Source organism: Chiloscyllium plagiosum, unplaced genomic scaffold (assembly GCF_037043375.1).
Source record: "Chiloscyllium plagiosum isolate Xiang-an unplaced genomic scaffold, Cpla_swu_hap1 HiC_scaffold_23, whole genome shotgun sequence".
Classification (NCBI taxonomy): Eukaryota; Metazoa; Chordata; class Chondrichthyes; order Orectolobiformes; family Hemiscylliidae; genus Chiloscyllium; species Chiloscyllium plagiosum.
In genome coordinates this window covers 23056460-23082881 of record NW_028270161.1, presented here as the reverse complement: position 1 = coordinate 23082881, position 26422 = coordinate 23056460, and the positions used below count along the sequence as shown (strand labels likewise).

Sequence of the window (26422 nt, the reverse complement as noted above, 5' to 3'; positions counted from 1 at the left end):
ACCCACACTCACTGCCCGTCACCCACACTCACTGTCCGTCGCCCACACTCACTCCCCGATACCCACACTCACTCCCCGTCACCCACACTCACTCCCCGATACCCACACTCACTCCCCGTCATCCACACTCACTCCCCGTCACCCACAATCCACTCCCCGTCACCCACTCTCAATCCCCTTCACCCACACTCACTCGCCATCACCCACACTCAACGTCACCCACACTCACTCTCCGTCAGCCACACTCACTCCCCTTCACCCACACTCACTCCCCAATACCCACACTCACTCCCCGTCACCCACACTCACTCCCCAATACCCACACTCACTCCCCGTCACCCACACTCACTCCCCGATAGCCACACTCACTCCCCGTCACTGACACTCACTCCCCGTCACTGACACTCACTTCCCGTCACTGACACTCATTCCCCATCACCCACAATCCACTCCCCGTCGCCCACACTCACTCCCCGTCGCCCGCGCTCAATCACCCACTCACTCCCCGTCACCCACATTCACTCGCCGTCACACACACTACAGTCACCGTCACCCACACTCACTCCCAGTCACCCCCACTCACTCCCCGTCACCCCCAATTACTCCTCGTCACCCACACTCACTCCCCGTCACCCACACTCACTTCCCGTCACCCACAATCCACTCCCCGTCACCCACAATCCACTCCCAGTCACTCTTGCTCACTCCCCGTCACCCCAACTCACACCCCGTCACCCACAATTCACTCCCCGTCACCCACACTCACCTGCCGTCACCCACAGTCCACTCCCTGTCACCCACACTCACTCCCCGATACCCACACTCACTCCCCGTCACCCACAATCCACTCCCCATCACCCACACTCACCTGCCGTCACCCACAGTCCACTCCCTGTCACCCACACTCACTCCCCGTCACCCCCACTTACTCCCCGTCACCCACACTCACTCCCCGTCACTGACATTCATTCCCCATCACCCACAACCCACTCCCCGTCACCCACGCTCACTCCCCGTCGCCCACATTCACTCCCCGTCACCCACACTCACTCCCCATCACCCACACTCACTCCCCATCACCCACACTCACTCCCCGTCACCCACACTCACTCCCCATCACCCACACTCACTCCCCGTCACTGACATTCATTCCCCATCATCCACAACCCACTCCCCGTCACCCACTCCCCGTCGCCCACACTCACTCCCCGTCACCCACACTCACTCCCCATCACCCACACTCACTCCCTGATACCCACACTCACTCCCCATCACTGACACTCACTCCCCGTCACCCACAATCCACTCCCCGTCACCCACACTCACTCACGGTCGCCCACACTCACTCCCCGTCACCCACACTCACTCCCCATCACCCACACTCACTCCCCATCACCCACACTCACTCCCCGTCACCCACACTCACTCCCCATCACCCACACTCACTCCCCGTCACCCACGCTCACTCCCCGTCGCCCACATTCACTCCCCGTCGCCCACACTCACTCCCCGTCACCCACACTCACTCCCCGTCACCCACGCTCTCTCTCCGTCGCCCACACTCACTCCCCGTCACCCACACTCACTTCCCGTCACCCACAATCCACTCCCCGTCACCCATACCCACTCCCCATCACCCACACTCACCTGCCGTCACCCACAGTCCACACCCTATCACCCACACTCACTCCCCGATACCCACACTCACCTGCCGTCACCCACACACACTCCCCGTCACTGCCACTCATTCCCCATCTCCCACAATCCACTCCCTGTCACCCACACTCACTCCCCGTCACCCCCACTTACTCCCCGTCACCCACACTCACACCCCTTCACCCACAGTCCACACCCCGTCACTCACAATCCAATCGCCGTCACCCACGCTCACTCTCCGCCGCACACGCTCAATGACCCACTCACTCCCCGTCACCCACACTCACTCGCTGTCACACACACTACAGTCACCGTCACCCCCACTCACTCCCACTCACCCCCACTCACTCCCCGTCACCCCCACTTACTCCCCGTCACCCACACTCACTCCCCGTCACCCACAATCGACTCCCGTCACCCACAATCGACTCCCCGTCACCCACAGTCACTCCGCCACAGCCACACTCACTCCCCTTCACCCACATCATTCCCCGATATCCACACTCACTCCCCGTCACTGCCACTCATTCCCCATCTCCCACAATCCACTCCCCGTCACCCCCACTTACTCCCCGTCACCCACACTCACACCCCTTCACCCACAGTCCACACCCCGTCACTCACAATCCAATCGCCGTCACCCACGCTCACTCTCCGCCGCCCACGCTCAATGACCCACTCACTCCCCGTCACCCACACTCACTCGCTGTCACACACACGACAGTCACCGTCACCCCCACTCACTCCCACTCACCCCCACTCACTCCCCGTCACCCCCACTTACTCCCCGTCACCCACACTCACTCCCCGTCACCCACAATCGACTCCCGTCACCCACAATCGACTCCCCGTCACCCACAGTCACTCCGCCACAGCCACACTCACTCCCCTTCACCCACATCATTCCCCGATATCCACACTCACTCCCCGTCACTGACACTCATTCCTCATCACCCACAACCCACACCCCGTCACCCAAGCTCACTCCCCGTCGCCCACACTCACTCCCCGTCGCCCACACTCACTCCCCGTCGCCCACACTCACTCCCAGTCACTGCCACTCATTCCCCATCACCCACAATCCATTCCCCGTCACCCACACTCACTGCCCGTCACCCACACTCACTGCCCGTTGCCCAGACTCACTCCCCGATACCCACACTCACTCCCCGTCACCCACACTCACTCCCCGATACCCACATTCACTCCCCGTCATCCACACTCACTCCCCGTCACCCACAATCCACTCCCCGTCACCCACTCTCAATCCCCTTCACCCACACTCACTCGCCATCACCCACACTCAACGTCACCCACACTCACTCTCCGTCAGCCACACTCACTCCCCTTCACCCACACTCACTCCCCAATACCCACACTCACTCCCCGTCACCCACACTCACTCCCCGATAGCCACACTCACTCCCCGTCACTGACACTCACTCCCCGTCACCCACACTCACTCCCCGTCACTGACACTCATTCCCCATCACCCACAATCCACTCCCCGTCGCCCACACTCACTCCCCGTCGCCCGCGCTCAATCACCCACTCACTCCCCGTCACCCACATTCACTCGCCGTCACACACACTACAGTCACCGTCACCCACACTCACTCCCAGTCACCCCCACTCACTCCCCGTCACCCCCACTTACTCCCCGTCACCCACACTCACACCCCTTCACCCACAGTCCACACCCCGTCACTCACAATCCAATCGCCGTCACCCACGCTCACTCTCCGCCGCCCACGCTCAATGACCCACTCACTCCCCGTCACCCACACTCACTCGCTGTCACACACACTACAGTCACCGTCACCCCCACTCACTCCCACTCACCCCCACTCACTCCCCGTCACCCCCACTTACTCCCCGTCACCCACACTCACTCCCCGTCACCCACAATCGACTCCCGTCACCCACAATCGACTCCCCGTCACCCACAGTCACTCCGCCACAGCCACACTCACTCCCCTTCACCCACATCATTCCCCGATATCCACACTCACTCCCCGTTACTGACACTCATTCCCCATCACCCACAATCCATTCCCCGTCACCCACACTCACTGCCCGTCACCCACACTCACTGCCCGTCACCCACACTCACTGCCCGTTGCCCACACTCACTCCCCGATACCCACACTCACTCCCCGATACCCACACTCACTCCCCGTCATCCACACTCACTCCCCGTCACCCACAATCCACTCCCCGTCACCCACTCTCAATCCCCTTCACCCACACTCACTCGCCATCACCCACACTCAACGTCACCCACACTCACTCTCCGTCAGCCACACTCACTCCCCTTCACCCACACTCACTCCCCAATACCCACACTCACTCCCCGTCACCCACACTCACTCCCCGATACCCACACTCACTCCCCGTCATCCACACTCACTCCCCGTCACCCACAATCCACTCCCCGTCACCCACTCTCAATCCCCTTCACCCACACTCACTCGCCATCACCCACACTCAACGTCACCCACACTCACTCTCCGTCAGCCACACTCACTCCCCTTCACACACACTCACTCCCCAATACCCACACTCACTCCCCGTCACCCACACTCACTCTCCGTCAGCCACACTCACTCCCCTTCACACACACTCACTCCCCAATACCCACACTCACTCCCCGTCACCCACACTCACTCCCCGTCACTGACACTCATTCCCCATCACCCACAATCCACTCCCCGTCGCCCACACTCACTCCCCGTCGCCCGCGCTCAATCACCCACTCACTCCCCGTCACCCACATTCACTCGCCGTCACACACACTACAGTCACCGTCACCCACACTCACTCCCAGTCACCCCCACTCACTCCCCGTCACCCCCAATTACTCCTCGTCACCCACACTCACTCCCCGTCACCCACACTCACTTCCCGTCACCCACAATCCACTCCACGTCACCAACGCTCACTCCCAGTCACCCACGCTCACTCCCCGTCACCCACAATCCACTCCCCGTCACCCACACTCCACTCACTCCCTGTCACCCACAATTCACTCCCCCTCACCCACACTCCACTCACTCCTCGTCACCCACAATTCACTCCCCGTCACCCACACTCACCTGCCGTCATCCACAGTCCACTCCCTGTCACCCACACTCACTCCCCGATACCCACAATCACTCCCCGTCACCCACAATCCACTCCCCATCACCCACACTCACCTGCCGTCACCCACAGTCCACTCCCTGTCACCCACACACACTTCCTGTCACTGCCACTCATTCCCCATCACCCACAATCCACTCCCTGTCACCCACACTCACTCCCCGTCGCCCACACTAACTCCCCTCCACCCACACTCACTTCCCGATACCCACACTCACTCCCCGATACCCACACTCACTCCCAGTCATCCACACTAACTCCCCTCCACCCACACTCACTTCCCGATACCCACACTCACTCCCCGATACCCACACTCACTCCCCGTCATCCACACTCATTCCCCATCACCCATAATCCACTCCCCGTCGCCCACACTCACTCCCCGTCGCCCACACTCACTCCCCGTCACCCGCGCTCAATCACCCACTCACTCCCCATCACCCATACTCACTCACCGTCACACACACTACTGTCACCGTCACCCCCACTCACTCCCAGTCACCCCCACTCACTTCCCGTCACCCCCACTCACACCCCGTCACCCACACTCACTTCCCGTCACCCACAATCCACTCCCCATCACCCACACTCACTCCCCCACAGCCACACTCACTCCCCGTCACCCACACTCATTCCCCGATATCCACACTCACTCCCTGTCACTGACACTCATTCCCCATCACCCACAACCCACTCCCCGTCACCCACACTCACTCCCCGTCCCCACACTCACTCCCCGTCGCCCACGCTCACTCCTCGTCACCCACGCCCACTCCCCGTCACCCACGCTCACTTCCTGTCACCCATGCTCACTCCCCGTCACCCACGCTCACTTCCTGTCACCCATGCTCACTCCCCGTCGCCCACGCTCAGCTCCCGTCACCCATGCCCACTCCATGATACCCACGCCCACTCCCCGTCACCCACACTCACTCCCCGTCACCATGCTCACTCCCCGATACCCACACACTCCCCGTCGCCCACACTCAGCTCTCGTCACCCACGCCCACTCCCGGATATCCACGTCCACTCTCCATCACTCACGGCCACTCCCCGTTACCCATGCTCACTCCCCGTCGCCCACACTCACTCCCCGTCGCCCACGCTCACTCCGCGTCGCCCTCACTCACTCCCCGTCACCCACGCTCACTCCCCGATACCCACGCTCACTCCCTGTCACCCACACTCACTCCCCGTCGCCCACGCTCACTCCCCGTCGCCCACACTCACTCCCCGTCGCCCACGCTCACTCTCCGATACCCACGCTCACTCCCCGTCGCCCACACTCACTCCCCATCGCCCACACTCACTCCCCATCGCCCACACTCACTCCCCGATACCCACGCTCACTCCCCGTCACCCACGCTCACTCCCCGACACCCACACTCACTCCCCGATAGCCACACTCACTCCCCGTCGCCCACACTCACTCCCCGTCGCCTCCGCTCACTCCCTGTCGCCCACGCTCACTCCCCGATACCCATGTCCACTCCCCGTCACCCACGCCCACTCCCCGTCGTCCACGCTCACTCCCCGTCACCCACACTCAGCTCCCGTCACCCATGCCCACTCCCCGTCACCCACGCTCACTCCCCGTCACCCACACTCAGCTCCCGTCACCCATGCCCACTCCCCGTCGCCCACACTCACTCCCCGTCACCCACACTCACTCCCCGTCGCCCACACTCACTCCCCGTCGCACACACTCAGCTCCCGTCACCCACGCCCACTCCCCGTCACCCACGCTCACTCCCCGTCGCCCACGCTCACTCCCCGTCACCCACGCCCACTCCCCGATACCCACGCTCACTCCCCGTCGCCCACGCTCACTCCCCGTCACCCACGCTCACTCCCCGTAACCCACGCCACTCCCCGTCACCCACGCCCGCTCCCCTATACCCATGCCCACTCCCCGTCACCCACACTCAGCTCCCGTCACCCATGCCCACTCCCCGTCGCCCACACTCACTCCCCGTCACCCACGCTCACTCCCCGTCGCCCACACTCACACCCCGTCACCCACGCTCACTCCCCAATACCCACACTCACTCCCCGATACCCACACTCACTCCCCGTCGCCCACGCTCACTCCTTGTCGCCCACACATACTCCCTCTCGCCCATGCTCACTCCCCGATACCCACACTCACTCCCCGATATCCACACTCACTCCCCGTCGCCCACGCTCACTCCCTGTCGCCCACGCTCACTCCCCGATACCCACACTCACTCCCCGATATCCACACTCACTCCCCGTCGCCCACGCTCACTCCCTGTCGCCCACGCTCACTCCCCGATACTCACACTCACTCCCCGTCACCCACACTCACTCCCCGATATCCACACTCACTCCCCGTCACCCACACTCACTCCCCGATATCCACACTCACTCCCCGTCACCCACACTCACTCCCCGTCGCCCACGTTCACTCCCCGATACCCACACTCACTCCCCATCACCCACGCTCACTCCCCGTCGCCCACGCTCACTCCTTGTCGCCCACACACACTCCCTGTTGCCCACCCCCGCCTCCCTGATGCCCACGCCCACGCCCCAATACCCACGCCCACTCCCCGATACCCACGCTCACGCCCCGATATTCAGGCTCACTCCCCATCGTCCACGCCCACACCCGTCGCCCACGCATACTCCCCGATACCCACGCTCACTCCTCGTCGCCCACACTCAGTCCCCGTCATGCATGCTCAATACCTGTGACCCACGCACACTCCCCGTCGCCCACGCTCACTCCCCGTCGCCCACGCTCACTCCCCGTCGCCCACACTCACTCCCCATCGCCAACGCCCACTCCCCGTCACCCACGCTCACTCCCCGTCACCCATGCTCACTCCCCGTGATCCACGCCCACTCCCCGATACCCACGCTCACGTCCCGATATTCACGCTCACTCCCCATCGCCCACATCCACTCCCTGTCGCCCACGAACACTCCCCGATACCCTCGCTCACTCCCCCTCGCCCACACCCACTCGACGTCACCCACGCTCACTCCCCGTCGCCCACGAACACTTCCTGTCGCCAATGAACACTTCCCGTCGCCCACATTCACTCCCCGTCACCCATGCACACTCCCCATCACCCACGCACACTCCCCGTCACCCACGCTCACTCCCCGTCGCCCACGCTCACTCCCCTTCACCCACACCCACTCCCCGTCACCACGCTCACTCACCGTCACCCACACCCACTCCCTGTCGCCCACATTCACTCCCCGTCACCCACGCATACGCCCCGTTGCCCACGCACACTCCCCGTCACCCACGCACACTCCCCGTCACCCACGCTCACTCGCCATCAACCACGCCCACTCCCCGTCACCCACGCCCACTCCCCGTCACCCACACCCACTCCCCGTCGGCCACGGCCACTCTCAGTCACCCACGCTCACTCCCAGTCACCCACGCCCACTCACCGTCACCCACGCTCACTCCCCGTCACCCACGCTCACTCCCCGTCACCCACGCCCACTCCCCGTCGCCCACGCTCACTCCCCGTCACCCACGCTCACTCCCCGTCACCCAAGCACACACCCCGTCGCCCACACTCACTCCCCGTCGCCCACACTCACTCCCTGTCACCCACGCTCACTCCCTGTCGCCCACGCTCACTCCCCAATACCTACACTCACTCCCCGTCACCCATGCTCACTCCCTGTCGCCGCCACTCACTCCCCGTCACCCACCCCCGGCTCCCCGATGCCCATGCCCACTCCCTTATACCCACGCCCACTCCCCGATACCCACGCTCACGCCCCGATATTCACGCCCACTCCCCGTCGCCCACACACATTCCCCGATACCCACGCTCACTCCCCGTCGCCCACACTCACTCCCCGTCACACACGCTCAGTCCCCGTGACCCACGCACACACCCCGTTGCCCACGCACACTCCCCGTCGCCCACGCTCACTCCCCATCGCCCACGCCCACTCCCCGTCGCACATGTACACTCCCCGATACCCACGCTCACTCCCCGTCACCCATGCTCACTCCCCGTCACACATGCTCAGTCCCCGTGACCCACACTCAGTCCCCATCACCCACGCACACTCCCCGTCGCCCACGCTCACTTCCCGTCGCCCACGCACACTCCCCGTCACCCACGCACACTCCCCGTCACTCACGCACATTTCCCGTCACCCACGCTCACTCCCCGTCACCCACGCTCACTCCCCGTCTCCCACACACACTCCCCGTCACCCACGCTCACTCCCCATCGCCCACGCCTACTCTCCGTCACCCACGCCCACTCCCCGTCACCCACGCTCACTCTCCGTCACCCACGCTCACTCCCCATCGCCCACGCCTACTCTCCGTCACCCACGCCCATTCCCCGTCACCCACGCTCACTCCCCGTCTCCCACACACACTCCCCGTCACCCACGCCCACTCCCCGTAGCCCACGCCTACTCCCCGTCACCCACGCCCACTCCCCGTCACCCACGCCCACTCCCCGTCGCCCACGCCTACTCCCCGTCACCCACGCTCACTCCCCGTCACCCACGCCCACTCCCCGTCACCCACGCCTACTCCCAGTCACCCACGCTCACTCCCCGTCACCCACGCCCACTCCCCGTCACCCACGCCTACTCCCCGTCACCCACGCTCACTCCCCGTCACCCACGCCCACTCCCCGTCACTCACGCCCACTCCCCGTAGCCCACGCCTACTCCCCGTCACCCACGCTCACTCCCCGTCACCCACGCCCACTCCCTGTCACCCACGCCTACTCCCCGTCACCCACGCTCACTCCCCGTCACCCACGCCTACTCCCCGTCACCCACGCTCACTCCCCGTCACCCACGCCCACTCCCCGTCACTCACGCCCACTCCCCGTAGCCCACGCCTACTCCCCGTCACCCACGCTCACTCCCCGTCACCCACGCCCACTCCCCGTCACCCACGCTCACTCTCCGTCACCCACGCCTACTCCCCGTTACCCACGCTCACTCCACGTCACCCACGCCCACTCCCCGTCACCCACGCCCACTCCCCGTAGCCCACGCCAACTCCCAGTCACCCACGCCCACTCCCCGTCACCCACGCTCACTCTCCGTCACCCACGCCTACTCCCCGTCACCACGCTCACTCCCCGTCACCCACGCCCATTCCCCGTCACCCACGCCCACTCCCCGTAGCCCACGCCTACTCCCCGTCACCCACGCTCACTCCCCGTCACCCACGCCCACTCCCCGTCACCCACGCCCACTCCCCGTCACCCACGCTCACTCCCCGTCACCCACGCCTACTCTCCGTCACCCACACTCACTCCCCGTCTCCCACGCCCACTCCCCGTCACCCACGCCCACTCCCCGTCACCCACGCCCACTCCCCGTCACCCACGCTCACTCCCCATCGCCCACGCCCACTCCCCGTCACCCACGCTCACTCCCCGTCACCCACGCTCACTCCCCATCGCCCACGCCTACTCTCCGTCACCCACACTCACTCCCCGTCTCCCACGCCCACTCCCCGTCACCCACGCCCACTCCCCGTCACCCACGCCCACTCCCCGTCACCCACGCTCACTCCCCATCGCCCACGCCCACTCCCCGTCTCCCACACACACTCCCCGTCACCCACGCTCACTCCCCATCGCCCACGCCTACTCTCCGTCACCCACGCCCATTCCCTGTCACCCACGCCCACTCCCCGTCACCCACGCCCACTCCCCGTCACCCACGCCCACTCCCCGTAGCCCACGCCTACTCCCAGTCACCCACGCCCACTCCCCGTCACCCACGCCCACACCCCGTAGCCCACGCCTACTCCCCGTCACCCACGCTCACTCCCCGTCACCCACGCCCACTCCCCGTCACCCACGCCCACTCCCCGTCACCCACGCCCACTCCCCGTCGCCCACGCCTACTCCCAGTCACCCACGCTCACTCCCCGTCACCCACGCCCACTCCCCGTCACCCACGCCTACTCCCAGTCACCCACGCTCACTCCCCGTCACCCACGCCCACTCCCCGTCACCCACGCCTACTCCCCGTCACCCACGCTCACTCCCCGTCGCCCACGCCTACTCCCCGTCACCCACGCCCACTCCCCGTCACCCGCGCCCACTCCCCGTCACCCACGCCCACTCCCCGTCGCCCACGCCTACTCCCCGTCACCCACGCTCACTCCCCGTCACCCACGCCTACTCCCCGTCACCCACACTCACTCCCCGTCACCCACGCCCACTCGCCATCAACCTCGCCCACTCCCCGTCACCCACGCCCACTCGCCATCAACCTCGCCCACTCCCCATCAGCCACGCCCACTCCCCGTCGCCCACTCCCCGTCGCCCATGCTCACTCCCCGTGATCCACGCCCACTCCCCGATACCCACGCCCACTCCCTGTCACACACGCCCGCTCCTCGATACCCACGCCCACTCCCCGTCGCCCACACTCACTCCCCGTCGCCCACGCTCACTCCCCGTCACCCACACTCACTCCCCGTCACCCACGCTCACTCCCCGTCACCCACGCACCCTCCCCGTCATCCACGCCCACTCCCCGTAGCCCACGCCTACTCCCAGTCACCCGCGCCCACTCCCCGTCACCCACGCCCACTCCCCGTCGCCCACGCCTACTCCCCGTCACCCACGCTCACTCCCCGTCACCCACGCCTACTCCCCGTCACCCACGCTCACTCCCCGTCACCCACGCCCACTCCCCGTCACCCACGCCCACTCGCCATCAACCACGCCCACTCCCCATCAGCCACGCCCACTCGCCGTCGCCCACTCCCCGTCGCCCACGCTCACTCCCCATCGTCCACGCTCACTCCCCGTCATCCACGCTCACTCCCCGTGATCCACGCCCACTCCCCGATACCCACGCTCACGCCCCGATATTCACGCTCAGTCCCCATCGCCCACGCCCACTCCCCGTCGCCCACACACATTCCCCGATACCCACGCTCACTCCCCGTCGCCCACACTCACTCCCCGTCACACACGCTCAGTCCCCGTGACCCACGCACACTCCCCGTTGCCCACGCACACTCCCCGTCGCCCACGCTCACTCCCCATCGCCCACGCCCACTCCCCGATACCCACGCTCACGCCCCGATATTCACGCTCACTCCCCATCGCCCACGTCCACTCCCCGTTGCACATGTACACTCCCCGATACCCACGCTCACTCCCCGTCACCCATGCTCACTCCCCGTCACACATGCTCAGTCCCCGTGACCCACACACACTCCCCGATACCCACGCTCACTCCCCGTCACCCACGCTCACTCCCCGTCACCCACGCACACGCCCCGTCACCCATGCACACTCCCCGTCACTCACGCACTTTTCCCGTCACCCACGCTCACTCCCCGTCACCCACGCTCACTCCCCGTCGCCCACACACACTCCCCGTCACCCATGCACACTCCCCGTCACTCACGCACATTTCCCGTCACCCACGCTCACTCCCCGTCACCCACGCTCACTCCCCGTCGCCCACACACACTCCCCGTCACCCACGCTCACTCCCCATCGCCCACGCCTACTCTCCGTCACCCATGCCCACTCGCCGTCACCCATGCCCACTTCCTGTCACCCACGCCCACTCCCCGTCACCCACGCCCACTCCCCGTCGGCCACGCCCACTCCCTGTCACCCACGCCTACTCCCCGTCACCCACGCTCACTCCCCGTCACCCACGCCCACTCCCCGTCACCCACGCCCACTCCCCGTAGCCCACGCCTACTCCCAGTCACCCACGCCCACTCCCCGTCACCCACGCCCACTCCCCGTCACCCATGCCCACTCCCCGTAGCCCACGCCTACTCCCAGTCACCCGCGCCCACTCCCCGTCACCCACGCCCACTCCCCGTCACCCACGCCCACTCTCAGTCACCCATGCCAACTCTCAGTCACCCATGCCCACTCCCCGTCACCCATGCCCACTCCCCGTCACCCACGCTCAGTCCCTGTCACCCACGCCCACTCCCCGTCACCCATGCCCACTCCCCATCACCCACGCTCAGTCCCTGTCACCCATGCCCACTCCCCGTCACCCACGCTCAGTCCCTGTCACCCATGCCCACTCCCCGTCACCCACGCTCCGTCCCCGTCACACACACTCACTCCCCGTCGCCCACGCGCACTCCCCGTCGCCCAAGCGCACTCCCCGTCACCCACGCCCACTCCCCGTCGCCCACGCCCACTCCCCGTCACCCGCGCCCACTTGCCATCAACCATGCCCACTCCCTGTCACCCATGTCCACTCCCCGTCACCCACGCCCACTCCCCGGCACCCACGCCCACTCCCCGTCATCCACGCCCACTCCCCGTCACCCACGCTCACTCACCGTCACCCACACTCACTCCCCGTCACCATGCTCACTCCCCGTTACCCACACTCACTCCCCGTCGCCCATAATCAGCTCCCGTCACCCACGCCCACTCCCCAATACCCACGCCCACTCCCCGTCACACACGCCCGCTCCTCGATACCCACGCCCACTCCCCGTCGCCCACACTCACTCCCCGTCGCCCACGCACACTCCCCGTCACCCATACTCACTCCCCGTCGCCCACACTCACTCCCCGTCGCCCACACTCAGCTCCCGTCACCCACGCCCACTCCCCAATACACACGCTCACTCCCCGTCGCCCACGCTCACTCCCTGTCGCCCACACTCAGCTCCCGTAACCCACGCCCACTCCCCGTCACCCACGCCCGCTCCCCTATACCCACGCCCACTCCCCGTCGCCCACACTCACTCCCCGTCACCCACGCTCACTCCCCGTCGCCCACACTCAGCTCCCGTAACCCACGCCCACTCCCCGTCACCCACGCCCGCTCCCCTATACCCACGCCCACTCCCCGTCGCCCACACTCACTCCCCGATACCCACGCTCACTCCCCATCGCCCACGCTCAGCTCCCGTCACCCACGCCCACTCCCCGATACACACGCTCACTCCCCGTCGCCCACGCTCACTCCCCGTCGCCCACACTCAGCTCCCGTAACCCACGCCCACTCCCCGTCACCCACGCCCGCTCCCCTATACCCACGCCCACTCCCCGTCGCCCACACTCACTCCCCGATACCCACGCTCACTCCCCATCGCCCACGCTCACTCCCCGATACCACACTCACTCCCCATCACCCACGCCCACTCCCTGTCACCCACGCTCACTCCCCGATACCCACACTCACTCCCCGTCGCCCACGCTCACTCCCCGTCGCCCACGCTCACTCCCTGTCGCCCACGCTCACTCCCCGATACCCACACTCACTCCCCGTCGCCCACGCTCACTCCCTGTCACCCACGGCCACTTCCTGTCGCCCACGCTCACTCCCCGATACCCACACTCACCCCCCATCACCCACGCTCACTCCCCGTCGCCCATGCTCACTCCCTGTCGCCCACGCTCACTCCCCGATACCCACACTCACTCCCCATCACCCACGCTCACTCCCCGTCGCCCACACTCACTCCCCATCGCCAACGCCCACTCCCCGTCGCCCACGCTCACTCCCCGTCGCCCACACTCACTCCCCATCGCCAACGCCCACTCCCCGTCACCCACGCTCACTCCCCGTCACCCACGCCCACTCCCCGATACCCACGCTCACGTCCCGATATTCACGCTCACTCCCCATCGCCCACATCCACTCCCTGTCGCCCACGAACACTCCCCGATACCCTCGCTCACTCCCCCTTGCCCACGCCCACTCCCCGTCACCCATGCTCACTCCCCGATACCCACGCTCACTCCCCGTCGCCCACGAACACTCCCCGATACCCTCGCTCACTCCCCGTCGCCCACGCACACTTCCCGTCACCCACATTCACTCGCGGTCACCCACGCCCACTCCCCATCGCCCACGCACACTCCCCGTCACCCACGCTCACTCCCCGTCACCCACGCTCACTCCCCATCGCCCACGCACACTCCCCGTCACCCACGCCCACTCCCCATCGCCCACGCACACTCCCCGTCTCCCACGCTCACTCCCCGTCACCCACGCCCACTCCCCATCGCCCACGCACACTCCCCGTCACCCATGCCCACTCCCCGTCACCCACGCTCACTCCCCGTCGCCCACGCCCACTCCCCGTCACCCACGCTCACTCCCTGTCGCCCACATTCACTCCCCGCCGCCCACGCACACTCCCCGTCACCCACGCCCACTCCCCATCGCCCACGCACACTCCCCGTCACCCACGCTCACTCCCCGTCACCCACGCTCACTCCCCGCCGCCCACGCACACTCCCCGTCACCCACGCTCACTCCCTGTCGCCCACATTCACTCCCCGCCACCCACGCACACTCCCCGTCACCCACGCCCACTCCCCATCGCCCACGCACACTCCCCGTCACCCACGCTCACTCCCCGTCACCCACGCACACTCCCCGTCGCCCACGCACACGCCTCGTCTCCCACGCTCACTCCCTGTCGCCCACGCTCACTCCCCTTCACCCACGCCCACTCCCCGTCACCACGCTCACTCCCCGTCACCCACGCTCACTCCCTGTCACCCACGCTCACTCCCCGTCACCCACGCACACTCCCCGTCGCCCACGCACACGCCTCGTCTCCCACGCTCACTCCCTGTCGCCCACGCTCACTCCCCTTCACCCACGCCCACTCCCCGTCACCACGCTCACTCACCGTCACCCACGCCCACTCCCCATCGCCCACGCACACTCCCCGTCACCCACGCTCACTCCCCGTCACCCACGCTCACTCCCCGTCGCCCACGCTCACTCCCCGTCGCCCACGCTCACTCACCGTCACCCACGCCCACTCCCCGTCGCCCACGCTCACTCCCCGTCGCCCACGCTCACTCACCGTCACCCACGCCCACTCCCCGTCGCCCACGCTCACTCCCCGTCGCCCACGCCCACTCCCCGTCGCCCACGCTCACTCCCCGTCGCCCACGCCCACTCCCCGCCACCCACGCTCAGTCCCTGTCACCCACGCTCACTCCCCGTCGCCCTCGCGCACTCCCCGTCGCCCAAGCGCACTCCCCGTCACCCACGCTCACTCTCCATCGCCCACACCCACTCCCTGTCACCCACGCGCATTCCCCGTCGCCCACGCGCACTCCCCGTCACCCACGCTCACTCCCCATTGCCCACGCACACTCCCCGTCACCCACGCACACTCCCCGTCACCCACGCTCACTCCCCATCGCCCACGCACACGCCCCGTCACCCACGCTCACTCCCCGTCGCCCACACGCACTCCCCTTCACCCACGCTCACTCCCCGTCACCCACGCTCACTCCCCGTCACCCACGCCCACTCCCCGTCACCCACGCTCACTCCCCGTCACCCACGCCCACTCCCCGTCACCCACGCTCACTCCCCGTCACCCACGCCCACTCCCCGTCACCCACGCTCACTCCCCGTCACCCACGCTCACTCCCCGTCGCCCACACGCACTCCCCGTCGCCCACGTGCACTCACCGTCGACCGCATGCACTCCCCGTCACCCACGCTCACTCCCCGTCACCCACGCTCACTCCCCGTCGCCCACGCTCACTCCCCATCACCCACGCTCACTCCCCGTCGCCCACGCGCACTCCCCGTCGCCCACACGCACTCCCCGTCGCCCACACGCACTCCCCGTCGCCCACGTTCACTCCCCATCGCCCACACTCACTCCCCGTCGCCCACGCTCACTCCCCATCGCCCACACTCACTCCCCGTCGCCCACACGCACTCCCCGTCGCCCACGTTCACTCCCCATCGCCCACACGCACTCCCCGTCGCCCACGCTCACTCCCCGTCGCCCACGCTCACTCCCCGTCGCCCACGCTCACTCCCCATCGCCCACGCTCACTCCCCGTCGCCCACACGCACTCCCCGTCGCCCACGTTCACTCCCCGTCGCCCACACGCACTCCCCGTCGCCCACGTGCACTCCCCGTCGCCCACGTGCACTCCCCGTCGACCACGTGCACTCCCCGTCGCCCACGCTCACTCCCCGTCGCCCACGCTCACTCCCCGTCGCCTACTCCCCGTCGCCCACGCTCACTCACCGTCAACCATGTGCACTCCCCGTCGCCCACGTGCACTGCCCGTCACCCACGCCCACTCTCAGTCACCCACGCCCACTCCCCGTCACCCACGCCCACTCCCCGTCACCCACGCCCACTCCCCGTCGCCCACGCTCACTCGCCGTCAACCATGCCCACTCCCCGTCACCCACGCCCACTCCCCGTCACCCACGCCCACTCTCTGTCACCCATGTCCACTCTCATTCACCCATGCCCACTCCCCGTCGCCCACGCTCACTCCCCGTCGCCCACGCACACTCCCTGATACCCACGATGACTCCCTTTCACCCACGCTCACTCCCTGTCAACCACGCCCACTCCCCGTCACCCACGCCCACTCTCTGTCACCCATGTCCACTCTCAGTCACCCATGCTCACTTCCTGTCGCCCACGCATGCTCCCCGTCGCCCCTCTCGCCAGCTCCCCAGCACCGACCTTCAGGAAAGACTCTCACCACGTGAGCACACCTGTTTTGAATGAGTTACTCCCTATTGCTGCATCACTTGCAAAGGCTGGTTTGCTGCTGGAACTGTTTTCTTTACTTGCTGCCATATTTTACTCGCCTGTCTGGTTGTAAGGGGGCTTCCAGCTGTGAACCTTTGTGGGAGATTATTGCGATTGGTCACCTTAGTGCTGAGATAATTGGTGGATTTTGACTCAGTGTTCAAAATCATGAAGGCTTCTGCTGAATTACGGAGAAACTCCTTCCAGTGCCACAAGGCCCCACAATCACTGGACACAGATTGAAAACAGCAAAACTCCATGATGTGTTCAGGGATTATGTTTCTAATGCAACAAATTGTTCTGGTCTGAAGCACACTCACTGCCTGAAAAGATGACGGAGACAGTTTCAATAATAATGTCCAAACAGGAACTGGATATACACTTGAAAAAATAATAGATATAGAAGGCTGTGGGGGACAAACAGTGGCAATGGGACAATTTGGGAAGCCATTTCAAAGGGCCAGTACCAAGTACAAAGGAGGGATTGGCCTCCGTCTGGGCTGTGAGAGGGACTCTGAGGCGCAGTCCTCTGGCGATTAGTGTTTGTTTGTCCGAAATCTGGGCTGCCCGACTTTGGCCCGGCCTAGACTCTGTGGGCCACATAAACAGTTCTGCTCAGCTCTGTTTCCCTCTCTGCTCTAGGGCCTGCACGATACAAGGATGTGCCAGTGTCTGGGCCCAAAATCCCACACCTGAAGGCAGCGCCTGCCTACTCCATCTCGCAGAAAACTGCATTTGGCAGCATGCTGAGTAACATCGTGAAGGTAAGTGAGTTCAAGCCTGGGAGACGGGGAGGTGGGGGGGCACTGCTCCTTTTATTTCAGTGCTCTCACTCTTAACGCTGGGGGGGGGGGGGGGGGGGGGAGCGGGTAAAGCATGCAAGGTTCCAGGAGATTGGTTGGGGGGGGGTGGAAAACACAGTTCGAATGGAGTGAGGGATTTTGCCCACTCCTTACCTCATCCCTAAATCTGTTAGCTTCCAGTGTAAAGTGCCCCCAAGTCAGATTCCAAACTGTGAATTAACCTTGGGCCACATTGCAAGAATCTTTACCAAACCTCCTGGGAAACCAGTCACAGCCAGCAATGAATGACAATTCTTGTTCCAACTCGCTGCTTCTTCTTTCCAATAAAGTTTCTGTACTGTCAGTATGGTCATATTTCTGTGTCATACTCGGTTCGTACTGGTTCGGCCTACTTTGGGAACTGAAGCCTGGGCAGTGCAGTGCAGAGGGAGCTCCGTTCTTCCTGGGTATAGGAGTGAGCCATCTTGGAGACACCTAGCACCTCAGCTGTCGAGGATTTACCCCCCCCCCCTCCCCCTTCTCCAGCCTGGACGACCTGACAGGGCTCAGGGAGTCTGTTGAAGAAACCAAGGTCCAAGTATAAAGCCAACACCTGGATATTGATGATGTCACACCACCATTTGAAGAGCAAGGAACTCTCCAAGGGGCCTCATCAACATTTCACCCCAAGTAATGACAGCAAAAATCCGATCAACTGTTCGTGGGCGTCTGTTGTCCTGAAAATTGACTGCTGCATTTTGTGGCATAACGTTTGTGACATTCACAATTAATTCCAGGTGAAGCAGGTTTGAGATGTTTCAAAGGGATGTGGCAAAGTCCCAAACCTGTGAACACCACATCCTGCAAGTTCCTCTCCAAGGCTGACTTGAAAATGCGTCGTCCCTTCCATAAACCTGGGTCAGAATCCACAAATTCTCCAGCCCACCATCACTCTCACACCCCTGCCACCAGTCTACCCCCAATACCATTCTCCTCCCCATCATCAATCTCGTCTCTCTGGCCCCCCCACCAGGACTCTCTCACCCACCAGACTTCCGCCCCCCCCACCTTGACTCCGCACCCACCATCACTCTCAGATGATGCACAGATTTCTTTCCCACCCCAGATGCTAATGAGACGCACCCCCCCCAACTCTCTGAGCCAACCCTCTGCTGTTCAGTAATTGTTCAACCTGTTGCTTGGGGCAACTGGGGCCCTAGTCACGGACCCAGAGTATCCGTGACTGCACAGTAAACACCAAGTTAATGAGAGACACAAGAGTATCCCAAACCTGGGATAAATGGTATCCTGAGAAAAAAGGTAACAGGTCATGGGACAATTGAGTAAATAAAAGGATGCTCCCATAAAGTGTGTAACAGTTGGACACCCTGCCCTGGAGACCTTTGTACTTTCCCCTTCAGCAGTTAATGCTCATCCTCCTTCGCTTTAAAAGCTACTGTCAGGTTTAACTCTGATTTCAACTGAACACCAGAGGTTCAGGTCAGAGCTGGGGTCTCACTTATGCAGACTGGCACCTTGTGCTGATGGACACGGTAAAGCTGGTGGGAGCTGCTGCAGAGGCAGAAAGAGGACAATTCACATCCTGAAGCCCTTTAAACTTGGGACACGGAGTGGCTGGGTATGATAGAAGCTCTCAGACTGTCTGCCTGACAGGGAATGGATCTGATGAAGATCACGAACTGATATTGGGTCACCTCACAATGGAACATGTTGGGCGGAATCTTCCCAGTCCCTGAGTGTCATGGACATTGGTGAGACGTTATGGAGGATCATGTAAAATTAGCTCTGAGGAACTTGCTATCACGGAAAGCAAGACGTCCCATTTTTCAGCCAAATGTTGAACAGCAGTTTAAGATTCTTGCCAGTGAGAGACCTTTTAGCATGTGATAACATGTATTGATGCGCATTAGGATGTCCATGAATTGAGCATTATTGCACCTCATTGTTCTGCAGTTTCTCATTCTTCCACCTGGCTGATAAAAGCTCAGCTGTTACAATTCTTCATAGCAAAGTCAAGGCCTGACTCCCGTCCACACTTGCTTCTCTGTCCCTCCATCAGTCACCACCATCTCAGAGCATGCTCTCTGGGCAGCAACTGCTCGCACTCCTCACCGTCCCCTGTTGGCAAAAAGGAAGGCCACGTAACTCCTTTATCCACCATGTCTGGGGCAAATAAAATGAATTGTGCAGGGCAGCTGTGATGGCTGCAGCTTGACTGAGCACACAGCTGGACATGAAAGCTGGCTCCTGTGAGGAATCTCGAGAGCTCCTGCAAGGAGCCAATGCGTCCTTCCTTGGCGAGGCCGAGAATGTGACTGGTGGGGTACCCTCAGAGTCTGGTGACCAGTTCCGAAGGCGAGTTTGGGAAGGTAGTGCTTCAAACTCGCTCATCCCATGGGGAGTAACCCTCCAGGAAAATCGTCAAAAATGCCACCCAACCATTTTCCGCTAAGGTTCAGCCCATAATTTTCAACGTGCTTTCTGGCCACCATTTCCCCACAATGCAGAGACTGTCCAACCTGGTGACTCGAAGCTGCCAGTCACTCTCCCCAAAACCGAGTCAATCCCATTGCTACGGGGGGCCAGGAGTGGATTCAGGTCAGTCGTGCGCGTGCACATTTCACAGTCCACTTAAACCACTAGCTCTCTCCATTGATTTGGGTGGAGTTTGCATGTTGCCCTGCGTGGGTTTCCTCCGGCTGCTCCAGTTTCCTCCCACAATTCAAAGGTGTGCAGGTTTGGTGGATTGGCAACGCTAAATTGTCCATAGTGTTTTAGATGAGCCATGGGAAATGCAGGGTGATGGGGATGGGAGGTGCGGGGGCAGGTGGGTTTGGGTGAGATATCCTTTGGGAGGTTGGTGCAGACTGAATGGGCTGAATAGCCTCTTTCCATAGTGTAGAGCTTCTATGATTTGGATAACCAGGAGAACATTTTGAAGAGCCATGACACCCCCCCCCCCCCGCCCTGCCCCTATAAATATGATCATGAGGACACTTTTGGGGGTGAGGTCACCGTGTAAAGTGTGTGGGATTGGCTGTCCTGCGAATATGTTGCGTGAAGCTCAAGGTAGGTTTCTTGGCTGAGACCACCCTCCAAATCAGCAGAGGGTATCTGGACCCCCTACAGCCGATATCAAATCGAGTCTGAATAACATCCCTGCCCCAGCCAGTCCCCCAGCTCAAACACAGGGAGTGTCTATTTATGGGCCTACTTCAGAGAGCTGGAACCTCTCCCGGCTTTATACATCCGATCCGAGAATGAAAACTGGACTGCCCAGTAATTATCATCTTGAATTGTTTTGCTCTCAGGTATATGTCTGACATGGAAGTGTATTGCAAACATTAAGGGTTTTATCATTATATTGAGGCACCCGGCAGGGAAACATGCTGGATGAAGACAAACAGAATTTTATTGCACTTTATGTAATTTTCAAGTGAAATAATTTTCTCATGTTTTATCCATTTTAGACATTGAGTATATTTTTGCAAAACCAATCTCACCTCCGCCTTGCCTTTAATCTGATTTGCTTTCCCGTTAATTGCAGACTCCAGGGCCATGTGCATACAAACACGTTGATACTGATGTGTTCAAAAACAGAGCACCTAAATACACCATCGTGGAACGCAATCTGATTCCAGGAGACACAACATTGAAACCAGGACCAGCTCGTTACAGGCCAGAGAATGTAAGTAACGATTCTGAATAGAAATGTGTACTTAATCTGATGCTCTCTCCAGGAATCAGTTGATAAAGGTGCCTCCATCTCAATCTTTGTGCTGTGGGTATAAATGGATCTGATTCCTGAGCTATACTTTAAATATTTGATTTGTGCTTGTATTGCTTTTATCGTATTGTTCTCTTGTATAATATTTGTGCGTTGTTAAATTTAGTCATCTTTAAATTAACCCAAACTGGCTGATGTAATAACACTGGACATTAATTGACTGCCAAAGCAAAGACCATTGCAAAGACTCTCCAGTACCTCACTCCATCATGAGAGAATGGATCCTAAGTAATGTAAAGGGAACAGCTTTCACTCAAGGTAGGAATCGAGGAGACGAGGGGAAAGGTGGCCAAAAGACTTGTGAGCCTCCTTTAACCTGAATCATAAGAGATTTTAACTCCCAGGGGTAGCACGGTAGCTCAGTGGTTAGCACTGCTGCCTCACAGCACCAGGGTCCCAGGTTCGATTCCAGCCTCAGGTGACTGCCTGTGTGGAGTTTGCACATTCTCCCCATGACTGCGTGGGTTTCCTCCGGGTGCTCTGGTTTCCTCCCACAGTCCAAAGATGTGCAGGTTAGGTGAATTGGCCAGGCTAAATTGCCCATAGTGTTAGGTGCATTAGTCAGAGGTAAATGTAGGGGAATGGGTCTGGGTGGGTTGCTCTTTGAAGGGTTGGTGTGGACTTGTTGGGCAGAAGGGCCTGTTTCTGCACTGTGGGGGATCTAATCTAATCAGGCCTCCATTAGAGGCCCCAACAGCAACTCTAGCCTGACAGGAGCAAGTGGAACATTCAGCTGGTCACAATGCTTCACTTTGTTTTCACACCTAAATGGTGGCCTTATCAAATAATTTGGATTCTGAAGGGGCTTTCTACAGCTGGGGTGAAAGGTTAAACTGGCAGGAGATGCACTGAATAGAGAAGCTGAGGACAGAGAAACTTTGCACCCAAAGAGGAACTGCGTGGCAAAAAAAATGTAATCAATTAAGGAGCCCGAAATGCCATCCAAAGAGAATTCTATGTGTATCAGTACAGGGAAGGGATTAAGGAATATTGTGTGGAGTTACTTTCAGAGACTGAGTCAAAATTTCTGCCTTCACTCTTCCTACAATGGGCTCTTGTTTTAAATGTTCCTAATGAGGGGGTTTGTCAACGGGACTGTGTTACACATTCCGTTGTTAACAGTGTTGTGTAAAGACTGTCTTTTTTTTCTTTTGTATTTGTGATTGTGGTTTGAAATGAGAAAATGACTGCTTTGAAAGCCAAAGATTGTTCAAGGAATGTTACCCTTTTTAAAATCAAGCTACTCATTGTCGAAGTGCTGTTTACACAGCTGCTGGTTTAAGCAGCTGGGAAAGAGCTAAAGCCTGGGGTCTGTGGGCAATGGTAGATTCAGCTGGCAACAAGTACCAGAATGTTCCGTGAAATGGTGACCTGGTATCAATGGCAAAGGCCTCCTGCTGACCACAACCTACATGATTGGGCAGCTGAACAGCTTGGGGAATGTGAACATTCGGGACAGAAGCCATTGGGACCTTTTGATGAAGAGGAGCTGCTTTTGCTCTGCAATGGAAAGCAACTTAAGCCTGAAGAGAGCCTGTTTATTTCCTGGAACCCGTGGGTGAACCAGTCACCCTAAGCATCCTACAAACAAATGAAAGTATCTGCAGAAGGAAGAGCAAGAAGAGGGTTTTTAATCAGCAAAAGGATCACTTCAGCATGCTGGATTGACATGGACCACAGAACTGCCTTCACTGGCACCCATAACAGCCATTTTCCTGGGGGAGTGGGGGTGGTGGTGGTGGGGTGGTGGGGTGTGTGTGCGCACGCGCGTGTCTGTGTGTATGTGTGCGTGTATGTGTATCTGTGTGTGTGTGTGGGGGGGGGGGGGGGGGGGGTTATATAAGTGTGTTAGAGTTTTAACTGGTAGAGTTATATATTAATGGTTCATAATTGTTTATCAGTAGTTAGAATAATTTTACTTGCAATAAGTAGTAATTATTGTTAAGTATGGAACCCTGGTTCATGTTTACTGTCAACCTGGATCTAAAAGACAGGAAAAGCGGGGAACTCTGCGTACTTTAAAAAATCTTTAACTTCTGTGACAAATCTGAAAGTAACAGGGTTTGGTTTCCAACGTGTCACCCCAGTAAGGCATAACTCCCTGGATTAGAGAGAGTTCACTTCTATTGGTCATATGCTGTGGATGAGAATTCAGTACTGGTTAGCATGTTCCCATTACAGTAAATATTACTGTACAGCTTGGTTCATGAATTTATTTGATAGGCAGTGGGAACCAGCTGATTGAGATTGGGAAAATGGATGAAAGAATGCAGAACCAAAACAGATTAATGTTAAAATACAGATCAACAATGATCTGATGCAGTGGCAGGACAGGTTTGAAGGGTGAATGAAGTCTTCCTGTTTTGATGATGCCTGACTAGTCTGTTTCTTGACAACTGGACGACAGAAGTAGAGGAGCAATCAGCATAACAATTTTACTATTTTAAGTATCCGCCCGACTGGTAGAAGTAGCAGGCCCCATGACCTTACAGTAGGCCTTAATCGCATGCAAATTGACTGTTGGTCATTGTGTTGGCAATCCTTGTGCCCATTATCTGAAATGTCAGTACACCACATCCCAATCTTGACCTACCACTGCGTGTTTAAAAGTTATGTGACTACATCCAGGGTCCCCTCCTGCCCTTGCCAATAGTCTGCACTCACTACATTTGAAATTGGTTCAGCAGAAAGCATCAGGAATACGGGGAGTCCATGGTACAGTTTCCCTTTCCCTCGATAGCCAGGGCCCTGCTGATGCCCATTTTACTGAGCAGATAATGCTCACTTGAAATCATGAGATCTTTTTGCTTTCAGTTCCGTATCATTTAAGAGGAGGGTATTTTAAATCATGTCTCAATTCAAAAGCAACACATGACATTGTTTGCATTGTATTACTGAGTAACGTAGGGCAAGACCTAGCAATTTAACTCTTTGGTATTTCTTCCCAGGTGAACTTACATAAGAACTACCCCAAGTATACCTTTGGAATCCACCACTCGGAGTTCCTCGCACCCCTTATTGTGGCTCCATCAGACTGAGAGAAAACTACGCAGCCAGCCTCAATTCCCCAGCAAACTCTTTCCGTCCTGAATTGCAAAAATGTCAATTGTACTTTTAAGAAATCACTCATTTAAACATTTAATTCTTTTTCTCATCTCTTGTGTATGGTGTGAAACCTGGCAGTTTTCTGTATTAGGAGCTTGGCGTTCATATTTAACGCAATAAAAACACTGGCAGGTGGGGCAAGATCAGTGAGAGTTGCAGACCTGGATTTTAGATAGATTCCAGGCTCATTTATCTTACAGCAACCCGAGTGACAGTATAATTATGACCTTTTGCAACTTCTCATCTTCCACACATGGCAATGGAGTTCTTTCAGAGACCATGTGGCCAGACTACTCACCAGGGACAGGAACATACAAGTGGCTTCTGGGCTATCATTGTCTTAATTTGTTGTTTTGCATTAGCTCTCAAACCTTGTCTTGGGGGCTGTATTGAGGATACCTTCAGCAGAAGCAGGGTTTATGTCCAGCTCTCTGGTGACATGGTACCAAAATGAAATGTAATTCGGCTAGGCTGACTGAATCAACAGTGAATGTGGTTTTGGAGCAGGATGGAGGATGCAGCTGGTCAAACAGATGCTGCTTACTTCTATTTCATCCCCACAGCTTCATTCCTATTTTTCTCTCTCTCTCTCTCTCTCTCTAAAAGAGATTGAGATTGATATCTTGTTCAGATTGGCTACTTGGCCAAACTACCAAATCAGAAAATAGACCAGCTTAGATGGATCATAGCCCCCAATGAAGTTATAGGGGCAGCACCTCTGGAGATTAGATAACTTTAACCCAATGAATGGGCTGACCTCTTGGGTCACGAAACAATTAAAGGTTCAATCTGTTTTTTTTTAAAAATAATAATTCATATTCCAAATTATGTAATGGATAATTAACTAAGCTGCTCTGTGCAAATGTGCAGAGGGGTATTAGGTATGAGAGAGATCATGATTGAAAGGTGTGGTTTATAATTAAGCTAAAAGTGGGTGAATTGGATATGGAGCTTCCAAGCCTTTTTTGAAAGAGTGGGATAAATTTATAATATGGGAAACCTAATTATATTTTATTGTTATGGATAAGAAACTAATAAAACATTTCCATAAAATCTGTGTGTGCAAGTTACATAAAATAAAAAATATACAATTTGAACATTGCAACAACCTAACAGGACAAGGCAATTTTCCAATATATCTGATACTTTCTAATTCAATCATCCACTTCCTAACAATGTTCCTCAATCCCACAGATCCATTTTCTTGCCTTAAATTGTAACACTACCAACGCGTTGCTCCACATCTCTCAGCTCACTATCCACCTTCGGACCATTTATCTGAAACTGAGAACAGCATACTCTCATGACTCCACTTGCACACTCTGAAATAACTCGACACAGGTTGGTATCCCATTACCAAGTCAACTTTTATTCCCACGTGGAGAGGCCCTAATACTG

The 26422-nt window shown here is 59.4% G+C and overlaps 1 protein-coding gene across 1 annotated transcript in view; it reads left to right on the top strand.

Moving 5' to 3' along the window:
• The window catches only part of cimap1b (ciliary microtubule associated protein 1B), a 129280-nt gene extending 103209 nt beyond the window's left edge, over positions 1-26071 (top strand). The window contains exons 4-6 of the mRNA XM_087999463.1: positions 17972-18093; positions 21680-21820; positions 24868-26071. Coding sequence (XP_087855589.1) covers positions 17972-18093; positions 21680-21820; positions 24868-24957 — 353 coding nt within the window. The 3' untranslated portion in view covers positions 24958-26071. The remainder of the gene's footprint in view (positions 1-17971; positions 18094-21679; positions 21821-24867) is intronic.
• Positions 26072-26422: the final 351 nt, after the last annotated feature.